Raw genomic sequence first — 26346 nt, 5'->3', positions numbered from 1 at the left:
TGCAGTATCCTGTGACCAGTATAAGTTGTGCACACACTGATCCTGCAGTATCCTGTGACCAGTATAAGTTGTGCACACACTGATCCTGCAGTATCCTGTTACCAGTATAGGTTGTGCACACACTGACCCTACAGTATCCTGTGACCAGTATAAGTTGTGCACACACTGACCCTGCAGTATCCTGTGACCAGTATAGGTTGTGCACACACTGATCCTGCAGTATCCTGTGATCAGTATAGGTTGTGCACACACTGACCCTGCAGTATCCTGTGATCAGTATAAGTTGTGCACACACTGGCCCTGCAGTATCCCAGCCATAAATCCACTCACTATGAACTATACTACAGTGTATCCTGTCATTTGCAGGCGGTCATGGTCCCCTTCATGCTTCTGTAAGAGATCAGTTTGGCAGATGATGATCTGCAGAGAACACAAAGTGAGCAAATTATCCAGCTCTTTATCTGCGTTTATTAAATTAGTGTCAGCCAACAGCAGAGAGATGGATTCAGGTTCCAGGAAGGCTGACGCTGCTCTTCACACGTTATCTACCACTAAAGCAGCTGATCCTGACACTTTGTGCCTGACAAAAAGACTACAATGTCATGCAATACACAGTTATTTCTAGTATGAAAACTCTTGAAAAGTAACTTTAAAACCACACGGTAAACTATCATGTGAGTCATTGCTAATGTTATGGGGAGGTAATAAAGGTGAATCTATCAGTGATACAAACAGTAATAGAACAATCCAGGACACATAATCATATGGACATATACCTTACACCCTCTGCTTATTTAAAGGGACATTAAACCCAAAATGCTTATTTTATGATTCAGCTAGAGCATGCAATTGTAAACAACTTTCTAATTTACTGCTATTATAAAATGTTCTTTGTTCTTTTGGTATCATTTGTTAAAAAGCAGGGATGTGAACTCAGGAATGTGCACTTGTCTGGAACACTATTTGGCAGCAGTTTTGCAAGAATGTTATCCATTTGCAAGGGCACTATATGGCAGCACTATTTCCTTCGAAGAAGTGTACCAAATACCTACCTCGATATCTCTTCAAAAAAGAATAGTTTTTAAAATTGTATTCTCTGAATCACAAAATATTTTTTTTGTATTTCATATCCCTTTAAAAGCAATCATTATTTCGTTATTTACAGTACGTCTTGTTTAACCCCTTTAAGGAGGAAGGGCTTCTGCAGAAAGGTTTATCTAGCATGATGTCATAAAACTTCTAGGCTGTTTTTCTATAATAATAGATAATTGTATAGCGCACAACCTCAGACTTTAAGGGACATTTATACACTAATTTTTTCTTTGCATAAATGTTTTGTAGATGATCTATTTATATAGCCCATAAAGTTGTTTTTTGTTTTTTTTAAATGTATAGTTTTGCTTATTTTTAAATAACATTGCTCTGATTTTCAGATTCCTAACCAAGCCCCAAAGTTTTATGAGAATACCGTCAGCTACCTACTCCAGCTTGCTCCTGTTTGTGTAAAGGGTCTTTTCATATGCAAAAGAAGGGGGAGGGTCTTATTTCCCACTTGCAGTGGGCTTTCCAGCTACCTTTTCAACAGAGCTAAACTGAGAGCTTCTAAGTACGTTTTTAAATAGTTTTATACTGGATTTTAATATCAGTATCTGTGCATCTTATTCTTTATAGTAGTGTCTAGTACATGCAGTTATATGAAAATGAGTGTATACTGTGCCTTTAACCGACTTGCGGCACTGATAACAGGTGTTATAATTACCCAACTCAATGATACTCATTTTATCGACCTCAGAAGGATGAAAGGCTGAGTGGACCTCACCAAGTTCGAACCTGCAACCCTTGGGTTGCCACAGATCTCTACAACAGTGCATTAGCACGCCCGTATATTAAAGGGACACTGTACCCAAAAATGTACTTTTGTAATTCAGAAAGAGCATTCAATTTTAAGCAACTTTCTAATTTACTCCTATTATCATTTTTTCTTCGTTCTCTTGCTATCATTATTTGAAAAAGAAGGCATCTAAGCTTTTTTTTGGTTTCAGCACTCTGGACAGCACTTTTTTATTGGTGGATGAATTTATCCACCAATCAGCAAGGACAACCCAGGTTGTTCACCAAAAATGGGCCGGCATCTAAACTTACATTCTTGCATTTCAAATAAAGATACCAAGAGAAAGAAGAAAATTTGATAATAGGAGTAAATTAGAAAGTTGCTTAAAATGTCATGCTCAATCTGAATCACAAAATAATTTTTTTGGGTACAGTGTCCCTTTAAGTGAATAGACTAGATAACAGGAAGTCAGATTTGAGCATGCTCAGAACTAACAGATTGAAACTTTAGTTTTAAAAATGAGTCCACTCTTACCCCACCGGGGGAAGGGCTACACTGAGAATTTCTAAGTGCTTATTTTGTAAGAAAACAAGTAAGCTGTTTGCATTTTTTACACATTTTTTTTTTTTATCTTTAATTTGCTTAACATATTTTTTTTTACCAAAGGAGCACTGTTTCATATACCTTGTATGTTCTATCTGAATTATGAAAGTTTAATTTTGTATTTACTATTTTATTCCATTGTTCCCCTGCAATTCTATGTACACAGAATCAACCCCTTACTAAGTTTCAAGAACCTCAATGAATAGAGATTGTTTGTAGGGGAACAGATCTGCACAAGGACCTAAGTGTGAGGAGGAAGCAGTAAAAATGAAAGTGAAACCTATAATGGTATTATTTTAGTTAAATAAAACTATGTTATTGTTATAATTAAGATAATTATGATTTTTCTTTTTGTTAAATAGAACTATTTACATTGTTATTATTAAGGTAATGATTATTTTTCTCCTTCCAATAAAGTACAGCAAGTTGATCAAATATTAATGATTAACCTATTAAACTGGAGATAGTTCACCTCCCAATACATTCATTATTATCTAGGTATTTCTAATGGTATAAAACTAAATAAGTAATTTTCAGATATAACTGGAAAAATAATCTGAAAAGTTATTATTCTAAAAATGAAACCTTTATGTAGAAAGCCATTATTTAAATTTAGGCATATTGACTAGTGATTTATATTGTAAATTAAATCGATTTGATTTAAATCAAATCTACCTGGGCAGGTATCTTTCGCCTATTACTAATACAGACAACATGAAACGTTCCTCTCATCTCTTCCTAATACACTGGTATCAGCACACACCCCCTGGAACCCTCTCCTAATACACAAACATCTCCTAATTCACAGGACACAGAGTGCTCACCCTTTCCTAACAAAGATCAGACCATGAACTTCGCATAACCTCTTAAATGGATATTCAAATGCAAAAATTGCATGCATTAATTCATTACAGTCTGCAATGTACTATGTGCTTAAAGGAACATAAATGCGCCCAATGAAAATGCACTTCATTACTGCACTGTTGTTTGCAAATAAAGTGGATAAACACATATGGCTCAATTACAAGTGAAGTGGTAGTTTGTGCTTGTGCTCGTGCGTTAACTCTGCTAGACTTCGTTTTTTTGTGCGCGTCGGTAGCGTGCGTATAAAAAGTTTGAAGAAAACATATATACAGCTATATATAAGAATAGCTATTTAAAAATACATAGAACATATTCCCCTAAGTGAAGAACATTGGAATGTTAAATATTTATATGCAGTTAAACACTTTACTAAATATGAAAATTGTATAAATATGCTTTTACATTTTTTTTAGCTACTTGACTGCAAAGGGCTCCAATGCACTTACATATATGTCTTTTTATGTATACATATGTGTTTATATGTGAATATCTGTCTGTAAATACATATATAACTACATAAATACATATGTAACTACATAAATACATATATAACTACATAAATACATATGTAACTACATAAATACATATGTAACTACATAAATACATATATAACTACATAAATACATATGTAACTATATAAATACATATATAACTACATAAATACATATGTAACTACATAAATACATATATAACTACATAAATACATATGTAGACACATATAAATTATACATTCAGACTTATATATGTATATACCTCAATGTTAAAGACCTTTGCCTGCCTTTTTTTTCTAACACCTGACACCTCATATCTTTGAGCCCTTATAGCTTTTTATGCTATATTTTTTTTTAAATAATTCTTATTAGACCGTGTTATTATGATTGTAACTGTACTATTAAATGTAATATTGATGCGGTTTTGTGCAACTATGAATTTGCGCTATCCTGACACTCATTATATTTAATTGTGCTCAAGCGAACATGTTTACTTATAACTCGTAGTACACGCAATACTTCTCCCACACGCATAGACTCCTCAACTCGTAATCTAGCCCATAGATAACATTGGCTACAGAGCATATCTGCATAGCCACCATTCACCAGCTAGCTCCCAGTAGTGCATTGCCTACCTAGGTATGCTTTTTGACAAAGGATACCAAGAGAATGAAGCAAATGCTACATCAGAAGTAAACTGAAAAGTCTTTTAAAATGTCCTGCTCTATCTGAACAATACCAGGTTAATTTTGACTTTAATGTCCCTTTAACCCACAGAGATTAAACACATAGAAGAAGTCACTCTTGGGAGCTGTAAGTATTGCAGTGCCTGAGCAGAAGATGTCCAATGAACCAATCAGGAGCAGCAGTCGCATGATCAGCCAATTAGACACTGGGTCACATGCCTCTAACAGCCTCATTATACACTGGTATCAGGAGAAGCGCAACTCACATCCTCCTAATGCACAGATGCGATTTACCTCTAACTTCCTAATACAGAAACATCACACCATGCACTCACAACAGCGCTGGGCTTTAGCAACATTTGTACAGCATGGGACGTTCTACCTTTTTTGGCGTTTTGTACCCCCCTCCTTTTAGTCAATGGAAAATCTGACTAGGGGGCGTGTCTAGCCTTATAGGCAGTCCCAATGATCTGATCCCGGCCTTGAAATCACATGATCACATCGACAATCTGGTGATTTCGTTTTTCAAGCAAGTGTTTACATCGGAAATTTGTGTAAATGAAAGAACAGCAGTTAAAGGGACGCTGAGGTCAAAATTAAACTTTCATGCTTCAGAGAGAGCAGCAGTTTTAGGAGACTTTCCAACTTACTTTCATTATCAAATTGAGCACAGTCTTTTTATATGCACACTTTCTGAGGCACCAGCAACTACTGAACAGGTGCAAGAGCTCCCAGTGTATACGTATATGAGTTTGTGATTGGTCAATGGCTGTCACATGATACAAGAGGAGGGCATTATGAAGGAAATGTTGAAATTTGTTTTGAAAAAAAAAAAAAATACTGCTAATTTAAAATTCAGACTAAGTGCTATTACATTGACTTTTTATTATGCACTTGATGATTGTGTAGTTTTCTAAGCATGCTCAAAATATTGTTTTTGCATGAACACATGACAACTAATACCTAGGTATCTGTTGTTTAATGGCTGGGAGGGGCAACTCCCACATGAAAAAAATATTGATTTATTCAGCGCAGCACTGTAATATGTTTTCAAATAGTATCTTTTAGTTGCAACAAAGAGATTTTGAGCTCTATTCCCCATTTATACACAGACATGAGAGCAAATACCTCTCACCCCCTCCCTATACATAGGCATTAGGGCATGGACTACTAACCTTCTCCTAATACCCAGACATCAATCAGGACAAACTTATTACTTCCTCCTAATACACAAACATTCATCTCTTGTATCCATTTAAAGGGACACTGTACCCAAATTTTTTCTTTCGTAATTCAGATTGAGCATGACATTTTAAGCAACTTTCTAATTTACTCCTGTTATCAAATTTTCTTCATTCTCTTGGTATCTTTATTTGAAATGCAAAAATGTAAGTTTAGATGCCGGCCCATTTTTGGTGAACAACCTGGGTTGTCCTTGCAGATTGGTGGATAAATTAATTCACCAATACAAAAGTGTTGTCCAGAGTACTGAACCCAAAACAAGCTTAGATGCCTTCTTTTTCAAATAAGGATAGCAAGAGAACGAAGAAAAATTGATAATAGGAGTAAATTAGAAAGTTGCTTAAAATTGCATGTTCTTTCTGAATTACAAAAGAAAAATTTTGGGTACAGTGTCCCTTTAACAACATGTGATTACTTTTATTACTTTTATTAGTCTTAGATGCTGGCTAATTTCCAACAGTTATTTAATTTGCTGATTGATTTTAAAGGGACAGTAAAGTCAAAATTAAACTTACATGGAATAAATAGATCATGAAGTTTTAAACAACTTTCTAACTTACATCTATCATTAATTTTGATTAGTTCACTTCTTGTTATCCATTGTTAAAGTGTAATCCTATGTGAGCTCAGTAGCATGCATGTGTATTTAGCCACCTGGCAGCAGTATTTGCAACAATGCTTAAATTAATGTTATACATTGTCGCAAGTACTGCTGCTATAGACTGCTAAAGACACATGCACACGCCTATGCTCATATCAGCCTACATAACTTTACTCTTAAAGAGTGCACCAAGAACAAAGCAAATTTGGTAACAAGTAAATTGGAAAGTTGTTTAAAATTGCATTTTCTATCTGAATCACAAATGTTTAATTTAAATATAAACTTTACAGTCCCTTTAAGTAACTGGGTTAAAGGGGCAGTGTACATCAATTTTAATTTAACTGCATATAATAGACACTATTATAAAGAAGAATATACACAGATACTGATATAAAAATCCAGTGTAAAACATTTAAAAAACTTACTTAAAAGCTCCCAATTTAACACTGTTAATGAGAGAAGCCTGGGACATCCACTGAAAGGGGCTGATAGCAGAACCTCCCCTGCATATGAAAAGACCCATTATACAAACAGAATCAGTCTGAAGTCTGTAGACATCAGTATACATCTAAAACTAGGAGTCTGAAAATCAGCACAATGTTTTTTTAAAAATAAGCAAAACTATAAATTGTTACAAAAACACTCCCAGATGAGCCATATAAATGGATCATCTACAAAACATTTATGCAAAGAAAAATCTAGTGTATAATGCCCCTTTAGGCAAGCTGACACTGTCCTTCATATGCCCGGTTTACATGAGATTACCATGGGGACACATCATGAACACAAGTGACAAGGGTTAAACTGCAGCACGCTCGCTCCCCCCTCTCCCCTTATACCCTTAGAGCATTTGAAGTGGGATTACAAGGTGCTGACAAGTTTGGATGCAGAGAGAGACGGTCACATCAAGCCACACGAGGCTCTGTTTGTGCTTGTCACACAACTTTATTCCCCTCTGAGAACATTTAATTGCAGGGGGAATGATTTGAGAATTGTTGCCGTCATAAGGGTGAAGTCACTTCAATTCAATAAAAGTTCAAAGCAAAACAAAACAGGAAGACAAACAGGAAGCAAAGTAACAGCACAGGAAGTTCCCAGAGCACAAAAGTGCTAGAATAAGAGGTCATGCATTAACTCTAATGGTGGCAAACAGTGGAAATGTGAGGAAGTAGAAATGGTTTTAAGAGTGCTGACTTTACAAATTTACCACTCTGTAGGATGAGGATGTATTGTTGGGACAGACTTTACTTTGAACTCTTATAAAGTTACTGTGTGGAATGAGATCGAGCCACAGACTCATAAATGTTAATTCTGATTTTTTTACAGTCTGTGCATGGTGTGTAATGTGCAACAATGTTTATGTTCTGTATACAAATTACCCACGGGCTCGCCATCCCTATAAAGGAACATAAAACTGCAAAAAGACTAAATTAAAGGGACATGAAACCCACATTTTTTCTAGCATGATTCAGATAGAACATATGATTTTAACAAATTTTGAATTTACTTCTATTATCTAATTTGTTTTGTTTTCTTTGTATCCTTTATTGAAAAGGATACCTAGGTAGATTCAGGAGTGGCTGATTGGTGGCTGCTTTATGTTACTGGCTCAGCCGTGTGCATTGCTTTTTCTTTAATAAAGGATAACAAGAGAATGAAGCAAATTAAATTATAGAAGAAAATTGGAAAGTTGTTTACATTTGTATTGTTTATTTGAATTATGAAAAAAAAAATTGGGTTTCGTGTCCCTTTAAAGGATGTTCTTAAAGTGTTATTACGTCCTATACCTATGTAATTAAATGGACACTGAACCCAATTTTTTTCTTTTGTGATTCAGATAGAACATTCAATTGTAAGCAACTTTCTAATTTACTCCTAATATCACATTTTCTTCATTCTCTTGGTATCTTTATTTGAGATGTAATTTTAGATGCCGGCCCATTTTTGGTGAATAACCTGTGATGTCCTTGCTGATTGGTGGATAAATTCATCCACCAATAAAAAAGTGCTGTCCAGAGTCCTGAACCCAAAAAAGCTTAGATGCCTTCTTTTTCAAATAAAGATAGCAAGAGAACAAAGAAAAATTGATTATAGGAGTAAATTAGAAAGTTGCTAAAAACTGCATCCTCTATCTGAATCACGAAAGAAAAATTTTGGGTTCAGTGTCCCTTTAACCCTTGCAAAATAGTTAAAAGTCAGCTCCACACTGGCAAGGCATTACTGTTCCAGAACTGAACATGAGCCAATCAAGGGCGGCATATGTTTGTATCTGCTAAGATCAGCTGTGTTTTGCCACTATGTAGCTGACTTTTTGTGTTTAACCCTTTACAGATACAGAATTACAAGGAATTGTGCAAGAATAAGTGTTGTAATTCATCAAAGCATTTTCTTTTTAACTCCTAATGTCCCTTTAAAAGCCAGGAGGGCAACCCACATCAAATATGTTTTTGTTGGTCCCTGGAAGTACTGGAACAATCACGATCAGAGGTGACAAATCTAAAATACCAAAAATAAATTGCCAGGAAATTCATTTACAAGAGAACTTGAGGATGGAAAAGCCATTATCGCTGCAAACCAATCAACTGGGCTCAAATAAATCTACACAGTCTCCAAACCAGGATTATCACTTTATAACAGAGATGTAGGCTACACCTCCAGTGCAGAGGTATCAGTAACAATTTGTTAAAATCTGTTCCTACTTCCCACATCATTTTTATTTAAAGGGATAGAAGGTCAAAATTTAAATGTGCATACCTGCAGTTTAGCAATATGCTTCTAGTAAAAGTACTATTTAGTTAGTGGCATATGCACATATGCTGTGAGAGCCTGCTAGTTCAAGCTCAGAGAGCTGGCGATGGTGTGTATTTTGTCTGTGAAGACATAAAGGGATAAAAAGTAAAAACTGAAATGTGCTTGAATGCATTTTAGATTTAAATAGAAGCATTTTTGCAATATGCTTCAATTAGAAAACAACTTCTAGAAAAGTTATTACTGTATTTAGCGGCATATGCACATATCCTGTGAGGGTCTGTGCTTAAGTATTCAAACCCTACAGCATCTCACAGTTAGCAGTACCTTGTATGAACGGATTAAAGGGACAGTCTAGACAAAATTAAACTCTTATGATTCAGATAGGGCATGCAATGTTAAACAACTTTCCAATTTACTTTTATCATCAAATTTGCTTTGTTCTCTTGGTATTCTTTGTGGAAAGATAAACCCAGGTAGGTTGATATGCTAATTTTTAAGCCGTTGAACTACCTCTTATCCCAGTGCATTTTGAAATGATGTTGACAGCTTGACAGCGCAAGTTCATGTGTGTCATATAGATAACAGTGTGCTCACTCCCGTGGAGTTATTCAAGAGTCAGCACTGATTGGTTAGAATGCATGTCTGTCAAAAGAACTAAGATAAGGGGGCAGTATGTGTAGGGGTAACTATTTATCCTCCGGCTATATATATATCTCTTCAGTATGCACATGCTTAGAAACCAGGTAATCAATTAGGTAAAAAGTGTATTTATATAACAGTGTTGTTCAATGCAAAAATGGGGAATGGGTAATAAAGGGAGTATCTATCTTTTTAAACAATAATAGACTGTCTCTTTAAGTCTTTGGACACCAAAGGGGCATGCATCGATTGGGTGAAGCTGGATTTGTCAGCAATCAGCAAAATAAAATATGAGATGTGGGCAGAGGAACGGCACAATGTTTACCATCTTACAAATGAAGCGTCTTTAAAAAATGTTAATGAATGGAAGTGTCCCTGTTTTTAAGAATAATTTTATATACTGTGCATTACATTGCCAAACTTTACAATCACTTTAAACATACAATAATAAAACATGTAAAATTAAAGTAATGTGATGCTAAATATTTCTATTAAATATTATTGTATTAAGAGACACAATTATTAGATTTGAGTTTAATAAATGTATTTAATTTCTTCTGTGGGCAGATACATTTGGTTTCAAAGGATTTTTCAAAAAGTTTAAAGTCCTTTGAAACCAAACAAATGCTTTACAGCAATTCAGAAAACAGTTTAAACATGTTGGACAAAATAATTAGTTTAACTAAGATCCTTTTAAAGTCACCTAAAGTCAGCTTTATTTTTTGACATTTTAAGGGACATTAAACACTTAATAAATGCTAGATAGAATGGTATATTCAAAGAAAAGATAAGTCTGAGATGTAGATGTAGATTTTTGAAAATTTCACTAGCTGTTTAAATATTGACAAAATATATGTAAAGTTTTAGTGTCTATAAAACAATAAGGGCTGCCATGTTGTAACTTAGGTTACCTTCTCTGCTGTGGCCAATTAGGGGCAGTTATAAATAAATCAGTAGAGTGTGCAGCCAATGGCTGTGTGGAATATAACAGTGTTCTGCACTTCCATTTCTAACAGGGACTGAAAAGCTGGAATTACAGAAAAAGGGGACAAAATAAAGAACGTATATTGCAGAGTTTTTTTTCTGTATATTTGATCTATCATTTTATATTACAATCTCAAAGTGTTTAATGACCCTTTAAATTGTGGTGGATAGCTGGACTTTTGCCAACATGACAAGGCTGAGATTAACCAATTTCTTCCAACATACAGGCCAGTTGAAGGTTTGCGGATAGTCCTGTATGCATTTGTCATAGTTCTCCTAAAATGTAATAAAAATGCAGATACTCTCGTTAAGCTTTTACATGACAAAGTAAATGTACAGAGGTTGCATATAATAAATTGTACAAAAAAGGCTGTCAAAGAGGAAATGTTATTCAGCAAATAATATGAGCAACCACAAGGGACTATTTGAAATTGTAATTTAAATTTCATTCTTAATCTGGCTATAAAGCACAGACGTTGGCCCTCAGCCATGGGATACGAACGACCCCGCAGCAGCTATATAGATATAACAGACTGAGTCACTGGAGGATTTCAAAAGACTGCTGATCAGTGAGAAAAAAACATAAAAAGTTTTCTCTTCTAGAGAAAAAGTGGATTTCTCAACTTCAGCTTCCCAAGCACACTTTGTGTGTAGTTGTCAGTATATGTGTAACTGCCAGTATGTGTGTTAGCTTAGGTGCCGTGTGTGCTTGTGAGTCTGTTTGGTAATCTATATGTGTTGTGCTTGTGACTTGATAAGTAATGGCATTTGTATACTTCATTTAAAGAAAATTGTTCTCACTTTCTCCTTTGTTCAATCTAAAAGATTATATTTAAAGAGACAGGAAACTTCATTTTACTTTCATGATTTGGATAAAACATACAATTTTAAACAACTTTCCAATTTACTTCTATGATCAAATTTGCTTCATTCTATTGTTATCATTTGCTGAAGGAACAGCATTGCACTGGTTAGCCAATCACAGAGACAAATTTGTGCAGACACCAATCAGCAGCTAGCTCCCACTAGTGTAGGGTATGTGTGTATTCATTTTCATCAAGGAATACCAAGAGACTGAAGCACATTTGAAAATAGAAGGGAATTTAAAAGTGTCTTAAATTTTCCCAATCTATCTAAATCCTGCAAGTTTAATTTTGACTTTCCTATTCCTTTAAACATATTACAGTAGTGTTATTTGTGTTATTTCTTTATTTTTTTATTTAAATTAAATAATATTCCTGTGCAGGAGGCTTGTCCAGCACCACCAATTGAGTGCTGGGTGTGTCCCCATCATCCAATTAGCACTGGAAAAGGTTAAAATTGAAATGTGCACAAGAGCATTTCAATTTTAAATATAAGCATTTAGTAATACACTTCTTAGCAAAAAGTATATTACTAAAGTGTTTCTATCAAAAGTTAAAATGTACCCACAATTTTGACCTATAACTTTATTAAAGGGACATTCCAGCCAAAATTGGAATCCACATGGACGCATTTCAGCTTTGAATAGAAGCATTTTTGTAATAAACATGTATTAGCAAAAATGCTTCTAATAAAAATTATAGCTGATTTAAAAGTGTATTTAAGTATGCACCGTGCACCATCATTTTAAACACAGCACTTGCTCAGAGAGCCTAAGGTGCTTGTACCATCTGATAATGACCGAATTTGTTAATTGCTGACATGATACAAGCCCCACTGGCCCTCTGAGCAGCTGCATTATTTAAAATGCTGGTGCACTGAAAATATCTAGCTATGCTTCACATGCACGTGCAGAGACAAATGTTAACACTTAAACAGTGTTAACTTTTATTAGAAACATTTTGCCAATACATGTATATTGCAAATATGTTTCTATTCAAAGATGTAATTAGTCTATGGACATTTACATTTTGACCGGAATGTCCCTTTAAGTATCAGTTTCCCAAACATTCCATATCGTTTCACTTTATAGTTTAAAAACCTTCTGCCAGGGGAATTCAGCCCGCCAGAGGCAAGCTGCGGCGGACAGAAGCGTATGTGCGCCCCTGTCCGCCTTAGCTTGATAAATCCTCCCTTAACATTAGCTTAATATTGGCAACAATTGTAGCTGGGTGGGCAGTAATATCAGCTGGGTGGTGCAACCACTACATAGGTCATAGGGAGAACACAGGCGTGTTTGTGGTACCATGCTCTCTGGGTATTTGTGTGTGGCAATATGTGTGTATATTTGTGCTTATGTGTAAGTCAGTCTATGTTTGTGTGACACATTCTTGATGTGTATATGTCCTTGTCTGTACACATTTAGTTCTGGTGCTGCTGTCTGACAAGCAGCAGAATACCCCTCCAGGGATGTGGGTTTCAACTATGGGAACATTTAGCTGTGTGTGTTGTTTTGTGTGTTTTTTTTAGCAAGATTCATACCCAAATAAATGATGAAATGAAGCTTTTACAGAATCTCAATTCACATTAAATACAACAGTCACATGGCAATGCCCAGAAGCTAATTTAGCTTTTAGAAACACACACTGTGTGGTCATATAGGCAAGTTATTGCTTCAGTTTTTGGGGGTCATAAGAATGTCATCCCTGGAGGTCGGATGACTTTATTTAACACAGAATATGTTGGCAGGATTAACAAATCACATGTGCCAGTAATTACAAAGGTGAACATTATGGAGTAGCCTCAAGCAGTTGGGTGTGCATCGCACAAGTCCCAAAATAACGGCACAAGAATACTTGCACACTCAAGTTAGATTTATCCTGTAGCTCACAATTCCTAGTCAGGCTTTAGGAAAGCTGAAACTCCGGAATGAATCTTTCCAGTTCACTGTGAATCCCCCAGATTCCTTCTTGAAAAGCAAACAAGGGTCTATTTTCCTAACCCTGAGATCAAGAGCACTGGGGCGAGACAGGATTAATGTGCTGATTCCTCATCAGCCAGTGTCTGGGCAAGGGCATGGTGCCAGTCTTCTTGTAGTATAAACTCTTTGGGCACTAAATTGTGACCACAAGAGCTAAAAATCTGTCTATCTACAATTGTTCTAAGATCTGAAAATGCCTATAAAATGCATAGAATAACATTACAATTAACTCCTTCATGGCTGGCAGCTGCTATGCATGTAAAATTTTGCCAGCTTTCACCACATCTGATTTTCAGACTGGTGATACCTGGTGTGATGTAGTTCTTGCAAAGAAGGTACGACCAGGGCAGGATATCAGAGGTACGTGGGAAATAGACCAGCTGTTTTCTCAGCTCAGGACCCCGAACGCCTGTGACTCATTAGTGACTTGGGACAGGGGACGTGGGAAAACAAGCCTGCTCCATTTCCAAGTGGTTTATTTCCCTGACAGAAATGCATTATTGGCTGGAGAAACAGCAGGAATGTATTCATCTGGCAGCTATAAGTGGGATTTAATATCCTAAGCCCTCCCACAAACACTAGCAGATATATAACTTAGTACAGAGTATACCAAAAATACAGAGCATTGACTGAAGACTCTTCAAATATTTACATTCTCATGCAAAGTGATTTCTGACATGAAATGGGTTGATATGTTCTGATTCTGACTTCTAATATCACAATATGCCCATCCTGAATGATTTAGCTGTGCAATGTAGTTTTGTGACACCAGTGGGTGGTCTGTTCCGCACTGATACCCCAGAGCAGCCCACAGAGGGGTGAGATACCTTTATCAGCCTTGCAGGTGTGAGAGAATAGCTGACCTATGCATCAATGTGTACAAATGCAGCAATAAACTCAATTGTTGTCAATTTTACTGCCCACAGGTGCTTTAGCAAGTGAAAGTTGCAACTGTAGATGCTCTGGAACCAGTTTTCCACAAACACTAAACTTCTTAAACCCCTCTTAGCTGATAGCAGTGTATGACTCCAATGTGCCTTCTATTTCTCTGATATTGAGGAATTAAATTTATATACAAGCCAGAGGTTACTATGGCTCCGTATCCACTCTTCTATAGGGGTAACAGTACATATACAGTATTAGTTTGTCCTCATAAAGTAAAACTTGGCAGAACAACTTGATATATTCAGGCTACTTACTGTGTACATCAAATGCATAAAATGCATACAAATTAAATAAACACTGTATCATTTATATTACATTATAATAAAAATATGTTATGTTGTTTCACAAACTAATGAATTAATGAAAATGATTTATCCCCTTAAAAGTATAAAACCTAGGATTCTTAAACAGCACTCAATAAACTTATATGAGATCACTATAGCATTGTGGATCTGAAATAACTTCTTAGGGCTCTTACTCATTAGATTAATCAGACCCTGCTGTAATATTCTACTTACAGTCACAAATGAAAAGCACAGTTCCTCTCCAGGACCACAAATTCCTTCCAAACACCTTAAAACACCACATGAGGCAATACAAATATAGTTGCTGTCTTTGTGGTTTGTGTATCACTCTTAGCAATTGTCTAGTGCACCCCTGGTCAGTCTCACAAAATTGAACACCACTTTGAAATAACTAAGTTGTATAATATATAAGACACATATACATTGTATAAAGCTTGCACACGTTAGTTATCACTCATATTAAAATAGTAATCTTTATATTACAAACAATTTGTACACTCAGTATCACACTAGCCCATAGTGTGTACCTACAGTAAAACAGAAGAACAAACGTTTAACGGATATGAATTATTTTCCAATTGCATATTATAAATCATATGAACATATGAGGAAACAAATGCACACATGTGTATACAATAAATGGCAGGTGCAATAAATTAAAAGCAAATAAACTTGCCTTTATGATTACATGCAGAAGTTTTATATCATATATTACAATATGGCATGTTTGGTAACATACTGAAGATCAGACCCTTGTGCAGATATCTCACACACATTGTACACCACACATATATAGTGTATATATAATATTCTCACACATATTTATATCTGTAAAATTCACATTGCATCACAATTAATAATGTGTATGTCATAATAAATGACACACAATGTATAAATTGTATACTAGTACTATTTGCATATAAACAATCACATCTTGGATAAATTGTATACTAGTACTATATGCATTATGCTTAGTATAATAATTTCATGGTGTTGTGTGTGTGTGTGTGTACTTTGTATAATTGTGTAGTAGTTTTTGAGGGTTGTGCATTATTGTGCACACTTATTGCGACTGCGGAACCTATCTCACCTTGACGCTTCTCCTTGCGCACCCTGGGTCGCTTCCCTGTACCACACTGTCAAGAACAGTCACCTCAGCATTGTCCTGATCCTCAAAACATCTTTTTCGGGCCCCACGGATCACACGCCCCACCTCAACTAGATCAAACGCACAGAGCGCAGACTCCCCACCCTTGCGGTTCTCGAACACTCCAAACATGAGCTCAGCCTCCGCGTGTACTGACACCAGACGCCCATAAAGGCGGCCGCCCCCTGCGCAACGCAGTCCTAGTTGGATATAGGACTCGGTTAGTTTCCTGGGCTCTCCCCTAGGCTCGGGATCCACACATAGACGGGCTAAAACGCTCAGAGGGCGGCTCTCCTTTCCCATGATGCCTGGTTCTGCATTCATAGCCAAGTATCCATAGGGACCCTGTAAGAAGGCGCGTACAAATCCTAGTCGGAGTCGACCTTTACTACCCTGCTTCACTTTGAAGATGTTATCATCCGATGGGCTTATATCGAATGTAAATAGCCTACTGGGACTTTTAGCATCCAAGGCTCTGATAGATATCTCTGGGCTGTTCTCGAAGCGGTGGTCTGCCATACTGGAATTCCAGGGGAAGAAGGGGCTTCCCAACCCGGTGTAAGTGGCTCCAACCAGCAGACGCCCCCCTGGCAGGATTAGAGCCACACTGGACGCATTGGGGTGATTGGCTGCAATACTCAGCATGCTGGGCACAGCGCTCTGCGGGGGAAAACTCAAGGCTGAGAGGGAGATGTTCCGCGGGTCGCGTAGCTCGCACATCCCCTGGTGCACTGATCCGCACACCAGCAGGAGGCGCTGCGCGGGGTCCAGACATAGCAGCTTGTTGTAGTTAGCGGTTGGTGTCCGCGGAAAGTCACACGAAGACTCCGGTAACTTCGGAGCGTGGCAGAGCGGATTGTCCAGCTCCGGTCCGGTCACCTCCTCTTGTTCTAGGTAAAGGTCCGAGCCCCTCAGCAGGTACAGATGATTGACAGCTGCCAGGTACACAGGGCCCCCTGACCCAGAGACTACAAAGTTATTGGTGAGGTGCGGAGAGATGAAGCGACTGGAGAGCTCCAGGGGTTGGGTGTAGGGGAGCAGGAGGAGGGCTAGGATGGTCGGATAAAGTGCAATAGTCCTGGTGGGCAGCAGCAGGGACCCAGGAGGTAGCATGGTCCGGAGAGGCATCACATTACCGGAGGGCTGCTGCACTGTGTGCCCCTCTGGTGCTCTCCCTGCGGTTTCCTCTTCTTTCTGTGCGTGTATCAGTGCCCCTCCCCTGTCCCCTCCTCCCGGTACTCAAAGCAGATTCCTGTCACAACTTCTGTGGCGCTCGGTGAGTCTCTCGCTAACTTTATACAACCGCGTGTTCCTTCTGCTATTGGCTGCTGTATCCATCTGCTGTCTGTGGCGGACTCCTCGCTTGTTTATATGGTCACGTGCTCGTCTCGTCGCCTGTTTACCTGTCATGTAGTTGCCCTTCATTCTATGTGATCCATTCTATCTCCCTGTGTTTGTCTCTATGGTTATATGTCTATTCCGCTTAGCTCTCTGCCTGTCTCTTTAGCTCTCTGTCTCTTTAGCTCTCTGCCCATCTCTTTAGCTCTCTGTCTGTCTCTTTAGTTGTCTGTCTGTCTCTTTAGCTCTCTGCCCATCTATTTAGCTCTCTGCCAATCTCTTTAGCTCTCTGCCTATTTCATTAGCTCTCTGCCTGTCTCTTTAGCTCTCTGCCTATCTCTTTAGCTCTCTGCCTATCTCATTAGCTCTCTGCTTATCTCTTTAGCTCTCTGCTTATATCTTTAGCTCTCTGTCTATCTATTTAGCTCTCTGTCTATCTCTTTAGCTCTCTGCCCATCTCTTTAGCTCTCTGAATGTCTCTTTAGCTGTCTGTCTGTCTCTTTAGCTCTCTGCCTATCTCATTAGCTCTTTGTTTATCTCTTTAGCTCTCTGCCTGTCTCTTTAGCTCTCTGCCTGTCTCTTTAGCTCTCTGTCTATCTCTTTAGCTCTCTGCCCATCTCTTTAGCTCTCTGCCTGTCTCTTTAGCTGTCTGGCTTTTTCTTTAGCTCTCTGCCCATCTCTTTAGCTTCCTGCCTGTCTCTGTAGCTGTCTATCTGTTTCTTTAGCATTCTGCCCATCTCTTTAGCTCTCTGCCCATCTCTTTAGCTCTTTGCCTATCTCATTAGCTCTCTGCCTATTTCTTTAGCTCTCTCCCTGTCTCTTTAGCTCTCTCCCTGTCTCTTTAGCTCTCTCCCTGTCTCTTTAGCTCTCTGTCTATCTGTTTAGCTCTCTGCCTATCTCTGTAGCTCTTTGCCTATCTCATTAGCTCTCTGCCTGTCTATTTAGCTCTCTACCCGTCTCTTTAGCTCTCTGCCTACATCTTTAGCTGTCTATCTCTTTAGTTCTCTGCCTAACTTTTTAGCTCTCCACCTATCTTTTTAGCTCTCTGACTGTCTCTTTAGCTCTCTGTCTGTTTCTTTAGCTCTCTGTCTGTCTCTTTAGCTGTCTGCCCATCTCTTTAGCTCTCTGCCTAGCTGTTTAGCTCTCTGCCTGTCTCTTTAGCTCTCTGTCTGTCTCTAGCTCTTTGCCTATCTCATTAGCTCTCTGCCTGTCTCTTTAGCTGTCTGTCTATTTCTTTAGCTCTCTGTCTACCTCTTTAGCTCTCTGCCTATCTCATTAGATCTCTACTTATCTCTTTAGCTCTCTGTCTGTCTCTTTAGCTCTCTGGCTATCTCTTTAGCTCTCTGCCTATCTCTTTAGATCTCTGCCTATCTGCTTAGCTCTCTGCCAATTTCTTTATCTCTGTGGCTATCTCTTTATCTCTGTGGCTATCTCTTTATCTCTGTGGCTATCTCTTTATCTGTCTGCCTATCTCTTTAGCTCTCTGTCTATTTCTTTAGCTGTCTGTCTATCTCTTTAGCTGTCTGCCTATTTCTTGAGCTGTCTGCTTATCTTTTTAGCTGTCTGCCTATTTCTTTAGCTGTCTGCCTATTGATTTAGCTGTCAGCCTATCTATTTAACTCTCTACCTATCTGCTCTATTCCTCTTTTCCTACCTCTCTTACATTTGCTCTCACTAGTACCTACCTGTCTGTATTGTTATAGTGCTTCTGTCTCCCTATGCACAGCTCTTGATTTATGGCTGTCTCTTTCTCTTCTTCCCTTTCTTTATCTTATACAAATCTTTACAGCTCTGCTTTTTGTCTCTTCCAATAGTTATTTAGCAGTTATTGTGTGTCCCTTTAAATTGCACTCTCTCTCTTTGTCTTTTTGATCTCTCCCATTCAGCCTGTCTCTTCTTCCCCTGCATGTTTTCTGCCTGTCTCTTACAAGGTGTTGCACCTCTCATTCCATGTTTGCTTATGTAGCCCTTGTTTTTGTGTTTCTCACCCTTGTACTATCTACCTAGCCTCTCATTTCTGTTCTCTCTTTGCACAGTTTGTCTATAGTCTATACCCTCTATCTCTCTTGTCCTGGTATTTACCCTACACTGACATTCTCTTACTATTTTGCTCAGTTAGTTCTGTCATGTGAATATGATTAAGCGAGAGATTTTTTCCCCTGCAATAACAGACAAAAACTTTCCAACCCTATAGAGAGAGGGAGAGAGAAAGAGGGGGGTGGTTGGGTATTAGCAAGCGATGGATAAAAATCTGCAGAGACAGAGATGGGGCAGGAAAAGAATGGAAAGAGGTGAGAGGAAACAATGTTGAGAGGGGAAAAATTAAGATTTGAATTCAGATATAACTGCAGACGGAGGAAGAGAGAAAAATAAAACCAATATAAGGAAATGGAGAGAGATAAAGCAGGGAGAGAGGAAGAGGAGGGGGTGCTAATTTATTGCCAAGGCTTCTCTAACAAATAAGTCTGTGTGTGATTTTATGAAAGAGGAATTGGGGCATTTTATATCCCAGTGGTGAAACAATTGGGTCTGACATCATCTGGAGAAGAGGAGATTTACAGAAGACTTTGTTGAAATGAATACTGGTTGCTCAGCCAAGTAGAAACTGCATTGTATAATAATGATAAATATAACCTTGTATTGCTGGGATAAAAATGCATTTAAGAGCTCTTTGGCAGCCAAAGGGTTAAATGTTATGCATGTTTTCTGCCAGGGTTTATTAAACCAAGTTCATTAGACTTTATTCCCTGAAAGAGCATTATCAACCCTTTAAAAGCATCTAGACTTCTACTCAGGCACCTGAGCGATCTGGGAGTTATACTGAATAGGGCTGGTGTGTGATATAAATGAGACCGGATCAGGCGACATGATTAGCTAAGACAGAGGGGGAAATGAGAGACATCATAAGATGGAATCAGACAGCAAAAGGTATGAGATGTAATGGGAGAGAAAAAGAGACACAGACAACAAAAAGGGAGACAGACACTATGAATTGCAATGAGCGAGACAGCAAGAGGTACGTAAACAGTATGTGTTGGAATGAAAGACAGCAATGACAGTAAGAAGATTAGAGACAGTATACGCAGCAATGAGAGAGACAGCATGATCTGGAATTAGACAGCAAGAGGGACAGAGACATTAGATGTAATGAGAAATACAGTGAGACAGAGACATGAGATGCTGTAACATTAATCAAGAAATTGTTGTTCCTTCCTTGTGTCCTAATCTTTCTTCAGCGAAGGACCATTTGTTTCACAATCTAGAGGTGGTTCGTGCCTTGAAGTTCTATCTTCAGGCTAATAAGGAATTCAGACAATCTTCCTCTTTGTTTGTCATCTATACAGGGAAGCTTAAGGGGCAGACGGCTACTACGACTTCTCTATCTTTCTGGTTGAGGAGTGTCATCCACTTAGCTTATGAAACAGCAGGATGACAGCCTCCTGAGAGGATAACGGCTCATTCCACTAGAGCAGTGGCTTCCTCTTGGGCTTTTAAGAACGAAGCCTCAATGGATCAGATTTGTAAGGCTGCTACATAGTTTTCCTTGCATACTTTTTTCTAAATTTTACAAGTTTGATGTGTTTGTTTCGGCTGAAGCAGCTTTCGGGAGAAAAGTTTTGCAGGCTGTGGTTACCCTCAGAATAGGGTCCACCTCTTTTTTTCTGTTCTCTACCATTATTTATTCAGTGTCCTTTGGAGCTTGGGTATAGTTTTCCCAACAGTAAGGAATGAAGTCGTGGACTCTCCATGTCTTATGGAAGGAAAACATAATTTATGCTTACCAGATAAATTCCTTTCCTTCCTGGCAGGGAGAGTCCACGACCCCGCCCGTAATTTATTTTTTTGATGGGCGGCTCCCTTTTTATATTTTTTCTTCTCGCACCTTTTATACCCTGATGTTTCTCCTACTTTTCCTTGTTCCCTCGGCAGAATGACTGGGGGATAGGGGAAATTTGAGGGATATTTAAGCCTTTGGCTGGGGTGTCTTTGCCTCCTCCTGGTGGCCAGGTATTGTATTTTCTAACAGTAAGGAATGAAGTCGTGGACTCTTCCTGCCAGGAAGGAAAGGAATTTATCTGGTAACCATAAATTATGTTTTTCATGTCGGGGTAAGCGCTAATGAAAATATATGATGGTGTTTGCGCGAGAGTGGGGTGTTTTTCTCCATTGACTTCTATGGGGGAATACGTGAACGCCAACGCAATATTCTGACTTCAGATTTCTAGGCTAGTCAGGTTACCACTAGTGCAAAAACATTTTAGTTTCAACTAGTAATACGAGCGCAACCCGACTAGCAAAATATCTTAATTCTAGCAGTTATCCCTCTTTTGGAAAGCAAAATACAGCTCCACTTGTAATTTACCCCTTTGTTTTCTATATAGAAAATAACTGGGATTTTTTTTTTTTTTTTTTTAAATATTTCTTTTATTGAGGTTTTAAAAACAATTACAAAGCAGATGGAATTTACCATAACTCAAAAAATACAAGGTTAAGTACAATTCTCACAGCGTAGAAATGGTGCATACTTATAACTTCCTACAAATATCAAATAGGTAAATATAATTGAAACCTCTCTTTTTATATTAAAGTGAAAGTCAATCCTAGCATTGTACAAATGCTAGGATTTACTATTGAAACAAATAAAGGGGACTTTCATTCATGAGGTATAAGATACTTCATGTAGAAAGCTCCTTTATTTGTTTCAACTGATCGCCGTTTTTAGCTGCTACAGCAGCCCACGAATAAATTTTTTTTTGCTAATAGCCAATAGCAGTGCGGTAAATCCAGCTCCCATGGGCGCCAAGCCGGATTAACCACACGGCTAATGGCTAAGAGGTGAAAACGTCACCTCTTAGCAAAAACATTTTTTAGCCGTGGGCTGCTGTAGCAGCTAAAAACGGCGATCGGTTGAAACAAATAAAGGAGCTTTCTACATGAAGTATCTTATACCTCATGAATGAAAGTCCCCTTTATTTGTTTCAATAGTCAATCCTGGCGTTTGTACAACGCTAGGATTGACTTTCACTTTAATATATACCTCCTAAAGTATTAATAGGCCGCTTTTGGACCTGTATGCCGCAGTAAATGTTTTAATGGAGGCAAATTAGCTTGGTCTATAGCCACTTTTGGGCTTGCTAATATGAAAGACAAGATTTGATATATAATGAGAACAATTAGTTTAACATCACTTGTATAATGTAAAAGATATTACATACATGTCCGTTTCACTTATACAGAGAAGTCATTTCTAAATATCTAACCAATAATAAGATATATAAAACATCAAATACAATAGGTGAACCTTTAGGGAGGGACTATAGAGAGCTATGTGTCTGGCTAGAGGGAGAGTGAAACGATTATCAGTGGAGCGGTGACATTAACCGTTTGATGTTCTAAATCTCCACTGTGTATTGCATCTCCAATTTAGATACAATGAAAATATATACGTTCACATAGGGATATTAAATATTTGCACTGATGAGCCTTATCTACAAGTAGCAAATGTAGTAACATAAATTATGCCCATCTATGTATTAGGGGCTAATATTGCTAAGCAAAGTACGCATGTATTATGTGGATACACTGGAGTGCTCACATAGTAAGTCAGTTGGTATAGTAATAGCGGAGACCTAAGTACAGAAGAGTATTGAACAGGGAACATCCTATAAACTGTTATGTCAATGGGGCTGTAACTGTGCATCTAGTAGCCAATACAGACATTTATGGGAGTATAGCGTCTCACAAGCGATATTTTGAAAGCAATAGAACTGTATAAATTGCTACCGAATATGATCATAGAGAGGCCTATATGATATCATGAATTGCTGCTTGAGAGGATCAAAATCGAGGTTGGTGTAAATTATGTTCTGTCACCCCTATTCGTAGAGAGGCAGACTATTGCAAACATCAAGTGGGCAATATAGGGTATATATTCCCTTTATAACTGTGCAGCAGAATACTAAGGAATTTCCCATAATTAATCTTAGGTATGCTTTGGCTAACAAATATTAAATAGCAGCTATATCTCATCTCCAAAAGGTAAAATACATTAACAGGGAGGTATGTTTAGCTCCATCATCTCGGCCGCTGACATCAGAGCAACAACCCTATGGAAAAAATAAAATAAGCTGTTACTAGTTATATTAGCTTTGTATAAATTATAAATTAAGGTGTTTAGCCTAGACTAGTGGCATAATTATAAACCTGAAATATGTAATACACCAACATAAAAACCTTAAATAACCAAATCAAGTTAAAATAACGTTTAAGAGAGATTCCTACTGCCAAAACTCCTAATATTGATAGTTAAACATCCAAATTCAAAGATTAGCTGTATTAGGGGAGTCCAGATATACCTATTTCAAAATAAGACTTTGCTTAAAGGGCCATTATACACTAATTTTTTCTTTGCATAAATGTTTTGTAGATTATCTATTTATAAAGCCCATAAAGTTTTTATTTTTAATTTTTTTTTTTATAATTTTGCTTATTTTTAAAGAACATTGCTCTGATTTTCAGACTCCTAACCAAGCCCCAAAGTTTTATTTGAATACCATCAGCTACCTTCTCCAACTTGCTCCTGTTTGTGTAAAGGGTCTTTTCAAATGCAAAAGAAGGGGGAGGGGGGAATGTCTTATTTTCCACTTGCAGTGGGCTTTCCAACTACCTTTTCAAAAGAGCTAAACTGAAAGCTTCTAAGTACGTTTTTAAACCATTTTATACTGGATTTTTATATCAGTATCTGTGCATCTTATTCTTTATAGTAGTGTCTATTACATGCAGTTATATGAAAATGAGCGTATACTGTCCCCTTAACTCAATTCTTAGGAGAAAATAATGTTTCTTTCTAATGACACGGTGAGTCCACAGATCATCTAATTACTATTGGGATATTCACCTCCTGGCCAGCAGGAGGCGACAAAGAGCACCACAGCAAAGCTGTTAAATATCACCTCCCTTCCCTCCAACCCCAGTCATTCTCTTGGCCTACATTAGAGTTAGGAAGTTGTAAAGTTAGGTGCTGGAAATATTCTTCAATCAAGATTTTATTATTTTATTTGCAGTACACAAAAACAACATAGAGGATACATGCATATCTAATAAGTCATTATATAAAGCTCCTACATAACCGCATAGGCATAGACTGATGTGTAGCATATGATTTCTAAAACAAGTGCAATACAGGATATGTTAGCTATCTCCAGTCCAACACAAGGAGATAATATAACTCAGGAAATTAGGATTCCATCTCAAGGAGTACACAGTCTCAGACTCAGTGTCGCCATATACAAGTTTAAAGCAAGAGATTACAGGGGGGCACCCTAAATTTTTAAAGGTCTGCAAAATATACCCTGCTGCAGAGATCAACCCGTCTCGATCTCGTCAGGTTTTCATAAGCTTATTTAGCCCACTCCAGATTTACCAAAAAAGACTGTAGGAAGGAATTTTGACTGTGGGATCAGCTTTTCAGGGTACTGGCTCCTGTTTCTCAGAGTTGAGCTGGCAATAAGTAATTATAGTTTCCCTTGTAAATCCACAGCATGTATTCTTTGTCTTGTCCTATAACGCTGGATTCGGTTGTATCTTGGAACATACTTCCCGGTGTGAGACTTGAAGCGATATACAGCTGCAACCGAGCCTTCTTCGTCTTGATTGCCGATTCCCTCTGCCATAGTTTGAGAAGTGTCATTCTTGAGATTGCTATTTTCGACCAACTCGCAGTCATGGGGGTTGCAATACCGCCCCCTGCAGATTTGGGGGTGTCAATCAACCCAATTGTATTCGATCGGGTTGATTTCTGTCCGCTGCCTCAGCTTCACTCTCAGGAACGTTCAAGGCACGGTAGTCTTGTAAAGGTAGGGGGTCCTCCTCGAGGCATGTCACACTGTATGAAGGTATGCTTATGAAGGCTTGGTATAGCTGCTGTTTGAGCTGTTCAAAATGTGTAGCTATCAACTGTTTTATCTTCCGCTCCCATAGAGATAGCCCTTTTATAGCCTGGTCTGAGCTTCTTCCATGCGGGGAGTAGAGAGAGGTCCAGGTCGTTACAAGGCCTCTGCTGCACACCTCCTCTAATCAGGTCTGCCTGCTGTTGTTGATATGTATGAGTCACATAAATCAGTTCTACAAGTAGTTCTTGTCACCTTTCTCTTGAAAAGAATAAGATTTGCTGGTCTCAGGAGAGATAAACAGCAAATTTATCAGCTCTAATGTGCCACTGTATTTAAAAGGCAGCCATCTTGGTCGCTGGTTGGCACCCCCCCCAAATGACTGATTTTTAAAATCAGATCATTTGAAAATGGAGTATAATTATCAAAAGTACAATAAATCAGTATTATCTATTAACACTTTAATTGCAGCAGAGCAACTTTTTAACAATTTCATTTTGCATTAAAGGGACAGTGAAGTCAAAATTAAACTTGAATGGATTGGATAGAGCATTAAACCTTAAAAAAAATTTCAAATTACTTCTATTATCAATTTTGTTTAGTTCTTTTGGTATCCTTTGCTATAGAGTGAGGTCAGGAGCGTGCATGTCTTTAGCCATCTCGCAGCAGTGTTTGCAACAATGTTTATATAGCTATAGAAATGTTATACATAGTTACAAACACTGCGGTGGTCGAATGCTAAAGTCATGCTCCTAAGCTTCTATTAGCCTATTGAAAGCAATACAAAACCCATTTTGTTTCTTTCGTGATTCAGATAGAGCAGCAATTGTAGGCACTTTTTAATTTACACCTATTATAAATTTTTCTTCATTCTCTTAGAATCTTTGTTTTCAAAAGCAGGAATGTAAGCTTAGGAGCTACATTTAGCCACCTGCTACCCAGGTGCTGAACCAAAAATGGGCTAGTTCCTAAGCTTACATTCCTGCTTTGCAAATAAAGATACCAAGAGAATAAGAGTAATTTAGAAAGTTGCTTAAAATTGCATGCTCTTTCTGAATCATGAAAGGAAATAATTTGGGTTTAGTGTCCCTTTAACAAAGCAAACAATGAAAGTAAAGCGAATTTGATAATACAAGTAAATGGGAAATAGTTTATCCCCTGTACGGTAGCTGTGTCCAAAACTGTTAG

The 26346-nt window shown here is 37.8% G+C and overlaps 1 protein-coding gene across 1 annotated transcript in view; it reads right to left on the bottom strand.

Annotated features, from left to right (window-relative positions):
* Window positions 1-17314, bottom strand: part of PLXND1 (plexin D1) — a 185276-nt gene extending 167962 nt beyond the window's left edge. The window contains exon 1 of the mRNA XM_053720768.1: window positions 15875-17314. Coding sequence (XP_053576743.1) covers window positions 15875-17059 — 1185 coding nt within the window. The 5' untranslated portion in view covers window positions 17060-17314. The remainder of the gene's footprint in view (window positions 1-15874) is intronic.
* Window positions 17315-26346: the final 9032 nt, after the last annotated feature.

Source organism: Bombina bombina, chromosome 7, assembly GCF_027579735.1.
Source record: "Bombina bombina isolate aBomBom1 chromosome 7, aBomBom1.pri, whole genome shotgun sequence".
NCBI lineage: Eukaryota > Metazoa > Chordata > Amphibia > Anura > Bombinatoridae > Bombina > Bombina bombina.
The sequence above is the reverse complement of the archived record's forward strand: the minus strand, read 5'-3'. Positions and strand labels throughout refer to the sequence as shown.